This window comes from Bubalus kerabau, chromosome 22, assembly GCF_029407905.1.
Source record: "Bubalus kerabau isolate K-KA32 ecotype Philippines breed swamp buffalo chromosome 22, PCC_UOA_SB_1v2, whole genome shotgun sequence".
In the NCBI taxonomy this organism is placed as follows: Eukaryota; Metazoa; Chordata; class Mammalia; order Artiodactyla; family Bovidae; genus Bubalus; species Bubalus kerabau.
In genome coordinates, this window is record NC_073645.1 from 2401359 (window position 1) to 2410709 (window position 9351).

Consider the following 9351-nt stretch of genomic DNA (forward strand, 5'->3'; position numbering starts at 1 on the left):
GATTGAGTTTTAGTTGGAAATGCCTTCCCTAGTTACCAGTTATTCAAGGATTCTGCCATCTTGAGGTGGGAAGACATTTTATTCTGTTCATTTTGATCTTTGATGTATTTGGATTATTATTAATATTTTAGTATAAATTATAAATGCAACTTATTTTTTTCCAGATCCCCACCTAATGATACTAATACCATTTAATAATCATCCATCTTTTTCTACTGGTTTAAAATACCATGGTCACATACAGGCTTCTCATATGTTTTTTAATTCTATAATATGTTTTAATAGAATTATTATCCTGAAGAGATATCTCTACTCCTGTGTTCATTGCAGCATTATACACAATAGCCAAGATGTGGAAACAACCTATCTGGGAGCAACCTAAGTGTTCGTCTACAGATTTATGGACATAGAAGATGTGGTTCTTTACACAGTGGAATATTATTCAGCAATTATAAAGAAGGAAGTCCTGCCATTTGCAACAACATGGATGAAACTATGCAATAAACCAAAAAAAGACAGATACTATGTGGTGGCACTTACATATGTAGTCAAAAACAGGAACTCAAAAGACAAAGCTGATTTCATAAAAACAGAAAATGCAGTGGGGCTTTCCAGGGACTTGGGGAAGGGAGAAATGAGGAGATCAGAAGATACAAACTTTCAGTTATAAGATAAATTCTTATAAGCTAATGTATAGCATAGTGACTACAAGTGTGCTAAGTCGCTTCAGTTTTGTCCGACTCTTTGCGACCCTGTGGACTGTAGCCTGCCAGGCTCCTCTGTCCATTGGATTCTCCAGGCAAAAATATTGGAGTGGGTTGCCATCTCCTCCTCCAGGGGATCTTTTTGATCCAGGGATTGTAGCTGCATCTCTTATGTCTCCTGCATTGGCAGGTGGGTTCTTTACCAGTAGTGTCACCAGTTAATAATGCAATATTCTTGAAATTGGCTGAGAGTGGATCTTACATACACACTAAAAATTAGTTAACTGTATGAAGTGGTGCATGTGTTTATTTTCTTGATATTAGTAATCATTCTGCTGTGTCTAGTTTTAATTCAGTTGCTTAGTCGTGTCCGACTCTATGAGACCCCATGGACTGCAGCACACCAGGCCTCCCTGTCCAACCCACTCCAGTATTCTTGCCTGGGAAATCCCTTGGGCAAAGGAGCCTGGCAGGCCACAGTCCATAGGGGTCTCAAAGAGTGGGACATAACTGAGCGATTAACACTTTCACTTTTCCATATAATCTCTTTTACATTTTATCTTATAAGTACTTTGCACATAAGGTTCATGCCTTCTGTTTATTCCTTTGTTTTATTTCCTAACTTGATTTATAAATGGAGTCTTACATTTTCTAGTCAGTTGTTTGTATATATGAAAGCTTATTTTCTATTTACTAATTTGTACTGTCACCATTTCAGGTTTTTATTGTTTGTGTTACTTTTTAAATTGATTTTTCCAATTATATAACCATTATGTACAAAGGGTAATATTTTTTTCCTCCTTTTCAAATTATGCCTCTTATTTCTTTGTAATCTGTTTGGATTTGCAGAAGCTCTGGAACAATATTAGGTAATAATAATGATAAAAGGTATTGTGGTAGAGTAGTTTTTGTGGAAATTTCTTCTATTTTAAGACAAATGCTTCCTTATTTCATTTTTAAACTTGAGACTAACTTTTGATGGATTGAAATGGATACTTTTTTTTCATATTGAAAATACTTAACTATCTTTTTAGAGAGTTTTCATCAGTAGTGGATATAAATATGCTTAATGCCTTTTCAACATCATTGATATGACACTATGACTCTTTTTCATTTTAAATCCATTAGAATGAATTATATGAGTAGATCTTCCCATCTTTAGCCATCCTTTCATTGCTGGGATAAAACCCCCAGGGTTAAGGAGTATTAGTGTTTAATATTCAGTATTTTTTCTGACAGGTTTATCATGTTCATTCTGATAGCTATGAGACAAAAAACCAGCACTATGGAAGAAGCTTAACAAAAGAAACTCTAAAGGATGGTAAGGATTGAAAAACCATACTTCAGTGCTTTTTATTACTATAGAATTAATCAGAATAATTCTAAAGTGATTTCAGTTTTAGTTCTTCTTTGGTGTTGTGATTCAATTCTCAATACTGTCTTAACATATATACTTTTAAAATATGTATGGCCAAGATATTATAAAAGCAATGATAACAGACTTCCAGATATAATGTTCTGTTAAAGTTTATTATTAACTGTATCCAGGATGAGGAAGAAGTTGAGTAGTGTAAATAGTTGAAACAATATTTATGCTTACAAAATACTCATCTACGATGTTTGATATTTGCCTTGGTATACTTAACCAATAGCAAAATAACATTCAAATTGGCTCTATATTAAAATATTTCTCAGGCCAATATGAATATATTTTTTAGCAGTTTTTATCCCAAAGTAGGGGAACAGCAAAAATCAAATTCCATGAATTCCCAAATATGATAAAATATGCATAAATAATTTTAAAAGAGGCCTAATATGATAGGTTAAAACATTAAGTCTCAGTATTGAATAACATACTTAACTTGGACTACTGCTAGTCTCCAAAGTGAGCTCACCTTTTGTGAAAAGGCTGGTTTAATTAGTATTGTTGAGAGCATAAAAAATTAAGTACAGTTATGATTTGGTATTTTGGTAATGGACTTTTTTTTTAATCATTTAATTAAAGTGTCTTTATTTAAAGAAACAAAACATTGCAGACCCAGCTCCGCATCCTTTTCCTCCCCTGCTCTTGTGGTTGGTGTGTAGAATTTTCATGTCAGTTGTATAACTCTCTTGCATATGTTTGTACTTGATCTACATACTGATCATCGACAAATGATGTATAATGTTGAAAATGGTTATGCTTTGACTCTAGGTTCTAGATTAGTTCATGATTCTAACAAACATATAGTCTTACTATAAAATTTCTCATAATAGCAAATGAAGCAAATCTTGGAATCCTATTCCTTAAGAGAATATATATATAGAGGGCACTAAACTAGTAGTCTACCTGTAGTAAATTTTTTGTCTAAATAAGGTATTTTGCTTTACTTAAGTGTCATTTGTATGTTTTCTAATAATAACGTCTTCACCAGAAATTAAGTTGAGCTCCAAGATTCTGTGTTTAACTGGAATTCTTATCTGTTCACTTAATTGCAGGGGCTGATGGGAGAAAGTTTAAGAGTTGTATCTAAGATGAAATTACTTCCCAAGTGATGGTTATTTCATAATTTCATTATAATCCTAGTATTTTCCTTTTTATAGGAGTCTCCCATTTTTTTCATAATGGATTCTGCTTAAGAAGAGATGCTATTGCTGCCAGTATTCAGAAGATTGAGAAAATTCTTCAGTGGTTTGAAAGCCAGAAGCAGCTTAACTTTTATGCAAGTTCATTACTGTTTGTTTATGAAGGTTCATCTCAGCCAACTACTACAAAATTGAATGACAGGACTTTGGCAGAAAAGTTTTTGTCCAAAGGTCAGCTCTCAGACACAGATGTACTGGAGTACAATAATAACTTTCATGTGTTAAATTCTACAGCGAATGGAAAAATAGAAGCTTCAGTGGGTAAAAGCTTGTCCAAAATGTATGCTTGTCACAGAAAAATGTATTCAAAAAAGCATCACAGTCAGACTTCATTGAAAGCTGAAAATATAGAACAAGACAATGGGTGGAAAAGCATGTCACAGGAGCGTTTAAATGGAAATGTACTTTCCCAACTGGAAAAAGTTTTCTACCATCTTCCCACTGGTTGTCAAGAGACTGCAGAAGTAGAAGTGAGAATGATAGACTTTGCTCATGTGTTCCCTAGCAACACAGTGGATGAGGGATATGTTTATGGGCTGAAGCATTTAATTACTGTACTGCAGAGCATATTAGACAATTGAATCTTTTACTGCAGTCTTTTAAAGGGGTGGGGCAATCATAATGAAGAGCAGCAGTTAATAACTCTACACTTGTAATGCTGTGTAAAAAATTTGTATTGTGAGTCTACATTTTGTCTTTATACTTTTGGTAGAAGAGTTAACTTTTTTATAATCTTAACTCAGGAAAACTAATTATTTGTTCATTAGAAAACTATAAAGAGTAAAGAAACTTAAGAATGTTCTGCAGGGAATGTGGTGGTACGTGGCTTAAATGTCTGTTGGCTCAAGCAAAATGCAAACCATTATTCAATCATAATGAGTTTAGTTTGTTTTCTGTAGCCATTTATCATGAAACCTCTGTCTACCCGGACATAGTGAGCCATATCTATAACTCATTACATTATTAGAATACTTTAAAAAATGTAGAAAGCATAGGCTGATATCCTTAGTATTGCTATGTATGAAGTTATTAAAACTGGAGAAAATTCTACAGAAAAAAGTTACTCTTTAGGTTTTGTATTAAAAGTTCAAACCAGCATATCAAAAGGTGCTTCTTAGTAAAATGATTTAGAATTATTGCATTCCAAAAGCAGATTTTTTTCCTTTCATTTTCACTTATATACATAATTCACGAAAAAGATCATTGAAATGGATAAAAACAACAACAACAAAAGTCTTGGAATTAAGGGCACTTATTAGCCTTGCCAGGATTAGGGAAAAGAGAAGATATTTGCAACGAACAAAATATATTTCTTTTAAAATGTTTAATTTATGGGAAAATTGGAATATGTATTTACTACATTGTAACAAGTATTTATAAACCATAAAGTACCTTGCCTCTTACTCTGTAGCTTCAAAAAGATGGATGATTGAAGCTCTTTTTGTTTCCCCTTTAAATAACTCATTTTGAGGGTTTTCTTTTATAATTCATGTATTTATATGTCCCCTTTTAGTTAAGCCGTGGTATTGACTGTATGTTGCTAAAAAGTGTTTCTCAGAATTCTAATAAGCAGTTAAGGACAACATTCAGTTGTCAAAAATACCATGTGTAAATTAGTACGTCGTACAGAGCTTGGTGCATATCTAAATTCATGCTTCTGTTTCATTCTTACTTAAAACAGTTTTATATCATATTCAAGAGAGAGATTATAATTTAATTTCATGAAAGGGGCAGTGCTAATTTTCTTGGAAAAAGTAGATCTATAAGTATTATCTCTGTTTCACATTCACCACCTTAAAAAAAAAAAAAACTAGTTATTATCAGAAACATTTAAAACTTTGAAATTAAATTTGCAAAAATGTTAAATGTTTGTTTTCATTGAACTTTAATTTACCAGCAAAATGTCTTAAGTAGTTAACAGTCTTGTCATATTCTTGGAAGTTGTTTTAGAGTTGTGAACTGTTAGACTCTTCCCTTTCTTTCCCCCTCAGAATTAAAATACCCTTTTTTAGTGTGAAGGAAAGTATCACAGTTTTATCTCACCTTCCCAATCCTCTCTCTGAATGTGCTTTTGCAATCATCTGAGCACAAAGAGAAGTATGAAATTAATTCTATGCTTAGTAACTTTATTAAGCTTATATACCTTTAAAATTCACATGCATTTATTATACCAAAATTTGATTATTTTATATTTTTATTTAGGGTCAATGTAGGTATTTTCCATAAGGACTTCATATGTTTGCCTATTGCCTAAATGGGTATTGCTGTAGCTTTTTTGGTGGGGATGAAATTCAAGTCATAGTGAATGGAAATTTTTGTTTTGCTTTTTCCATCCTACAATGTGGACTTTTGTTGTTGTTGTTACTTGGATAGTGATTCAGTAAATCTTAAGCTCAGATAATTAAACACTATTTTGAATCTTAACAAGATACTTTTTAGTATGGGATAGTATCAACCTATTACAATGAATTAATAAATTTAAGTATTATCATATTTTTGTGCATTTTAGCTCAATAAAATGTGAATCTATTGTTCCAGATTTTCTTTATCCATATTTAGAAATAATGGATTTGTAAAATCAGTGTCTTACCTTTTTGATAGATAATGTTTTGTTTTCATAAAACGAGAAATACTTTTATCTTTTGTTCTTCAGGGAAGGGATTCACATTTTATTCTGTTTACATTTTTTTTTAATCACTGTCATTCACTGCCTATTTGGTGTTACTTTATAAGTAAGCTTACATGTAAGAGAACAAGTATTGGTTTGCGTTTATCTACATGTGATTATTTTATTGTCTAGTCCAGTCATTTAACATTATGCTGAAATTTACCACTGTGGGGATGAAAGATCACTAGTCACCAAGCATATTTAAACATTTAAATGTTTAAGAAATAATAATAAGGATATAGTTTGGGTTAATAGGATTACCATAGTTTCTTCTTCCTAGGAATCAAAAATAATGATTTTTGTGTATTTCTTATGAAATGCACTCATGAAAAAGACTTTAATTATGGATAGTGAATAATGCATTTCTCTAATAAAAATTTAAATTGTATAATAGTTTTATAATAAAGTATTTACAGTAATCAGTATTTTAATATGGATGAAAGTTGCATAGATTCAGATAAATTTAAAATTGATGATAAATGCTAAATATTTTATCTAAATAGTTTTTCAAGAAACAGTTGTGAAAATGTGTGTATTAAATGACTCTAAACTGGAGCATGTGGTATTTTCAACTCCGTATTCATTATTTGTTTAATATGTCTAGAAATTGTACTTACTGTGCCTCTCTACACTACAATTTGCTGTTGTGGGGCTTTAGATTGTGTTCAACTGAATATGATCTTTTTTCATGATTTTAATTGAGTATAATTTACTGTTTTATGATTTCCAAGATGATCTTCATATCTCTGTACCATATATATATGTATATATATATCAAATTTATAATGTAGCTTAAGATAAAATTAATTTTCAGAGATATTTCAGTTGCAGTTTTCTTATTTCATGCAACTGAAAACACTTTTGTTTCTAGGATTTGGAATATTAAAGAACATGTAGGATGAAAAAAACTGGTAGAACAATGAAAGAATTTTATTTGTGAAATTATAGAAATTTTGTCCACTATTTTAAGGCATTGTCATCATTTTAGTACCATCTGCCCTTAGTAGTTTGGCATTTGATATTGTAAAACTTGATTTGCTTTAAAAATTGTTTACAGTGCTTTGTAATAATCTTCCTTAGCCAGTGCCTTTAACCTTGATTTGATATATTTGTAGCCTTGGTTATCCTTCCTTACATCCTGTAATATCTTCATAGCCTACACTTAAATTAAAAAAAAAAAGTCAATTTGGTCAAGTGAAGAAGTAGCAATTATCTGCCAATGCTTTGGGAAAATAAGTAATGTTGTCTATGGAGGCCAGGCATCTTAGTTCATTCAGAAATATAAATGGGACAAACATTTTTAACCCCTGAATATATAGTTGTGATCCAATCAGACAAAGCCCTAACATTTCCAGCATTCTGTCTAGATTGACTGGGTTCAGGGCTAAATGAAAATAGAGATATGGAGAAATGCTTATTTAAAGGTAATAGTTAACTAACATTCAACTTCATGGAAAGATAAGTAATTGAGTTGAGATGAAGCAACTAACAATATGTTAGAGGTTAAAAATAATAGTTTGCAGCATTGTAACCTCTATTTGACATTTGAGTTCAGCTGTAATTATTGATAGCATTAAAAGGCCTTAATTTTTCTTGCTGGTAAAGGTACGTGTACTTAGACTGAGCATTTAGAGTAGTGTTTTAACATAGTATTACTGTGAAAAACATTCCATTACAAATTCACAGGCAAATTACTGCACATTTAAAAAATTGTACTTTTCAATTTACTGCAAGTATTTTAGACTTCTGTCTTCAAATCATAGGTATTTTAATTTGGCAATGAATATGAAATTACTTTTTGATTTAAATGGTAATATTACTAAAATGCTTATTAATATTTTAGGAAGGTTGGAATCTCCATGTTTTTGGACTTAATATTTAAATTCTTATTACTTATTTTGATAGTATTTAGTAAGAGGAAATAGTACCCATGCAATTAAACAAATTAGAATATACTGTAAAGAATTTTTTTTTTTTAAATGTTGAAATTTTCATCACTGGGGTTAAATTTTGGCCTGGTATTCACTTACAATATACATTAACACATTTAATTATGAAATAAAATAGTGTTAAGTATGATGTATGATGCACCTATATATAAATGAAAATGGCGTGCACAAAGACACTTTACTGTGGGAACTGAACTGGAAGATTTATGAAAGCATGTGAAATTGCACCTAAAATTGTGTTGTTAGTGACTATGCTAACTTTATTGTACTTGATGAATGAATGTATTTAGTCTAGTCAAAGTTACTTTGGTTTAAATGTCTAAACAATGTTTTTTTTAAAAAGTGTAATTTGTACTATTGATGAGGGGGCTATTCTTGGACTGCAGGGGTCGTTGTCAATGTGTGATTTGTGTTTTTATAGAGTCATCTAATGTGATATACCAATTTTTATATAAGTGATATTTAGGTAATTCTAATAACTGTATATTTGACCACCTATTAAAATGTTTTGCATTGGAGCTTCTTTCATTAATTGTGATATGCTCACAGACTCCTGGTAGTTTGAAAATAACTTACTCATTCAACAAATATTTGAGTACATGTTATATACCAAAAACTGTAGGAATCATTGGGGAGTCAAAGATGATTAAGACAAAATATTAATAGATAGAAGCATATGCATTGGAAATGAAAAAGTATGTAGACTATTTTGTATTAATATTTTTTTCTATCATAGTCTGAAATCTTTGAAATCAGCCTAGTAGGAGAAATAGACTATAAGAGAAAAATATTGACTTAACTGTGAAAATATATACTATAATTTAAAACTTCAGAAATAGATTAGATATTTTTGCATGTATTTGAAACTTTATGAGTCACTTAGTGACCAAGTTTGTTTGTTTGTTTTTCCTTTCATTCATTAAAGAGAGCACAATCCAACGTCTATCTACCCTGTATCATGCACTGTATTTGGCCTTGGAGATTCTAAAAAGTTGAATAAGGGATCTAGTACTTGCCCTCAAGATATGCACTGTCTGATAGAAGAAAAACATGTAAATGTGGGGAAAATGTTATTGAGGCTAGGATGCATACTTATCAATATCCAGCAGAGATGGAGAAGGGGAATCAGTTCTGATGGCATGTAAGAGGGTGAACACTTCACAGCAGTTGTGAGTCAAAGCTCTCAAAGGTTTTGTGGCATTACTCATGCCTGCTGCTGTGCACTGTAGGGAGGAGCAGTGCTGTGTGAAGTACACTCCTTCAGTATTTTTGGGATTGGTTTCAGGAGCCCGCACGGATACCAAATCCACAGGTCAAGCCCCTCATGTAAAATGGCTAGTACAGTCAGCAGTATATATTCATGGGTTTCAAATCCATAGATATGGAGGGCCTGCAAACCATATCT

General features: G+C 31.5%; 1 protein-coding gene across 13 annotated transcripts in view; it reads left to right on the forward strand.

Annotated features, from left to right (window-relative positions):
* The window catches only part of IPMK (inositol polyphosphate multikinase), a 54060-nt gene extending 45596 nt beyond the window's left edge, over window positions 1-8464 (forward strand). For all 13 annotated transcript variants that reach the window (XM_055560481.1, XM_055560478.1, XM_055560479.1 and 10 more), the window contains 2 exons: window positions 1944-2025; window positions 3288-8464. In XM_055560481.1, coding sequence (XP_055416456.1) covers window positions 1944-2025; window positions 3288-3910 — 705 coding nt within the window. In that variant the 3' untranslated portion in view covers window positions 3911-8464. The remainder of the gene's footprint in view (window positions 1-1943; window positions 2026-3287) is intronic.
* The last annotated feature ends 887 nt before the right edge of the window (window positions 8465-9351 follow it).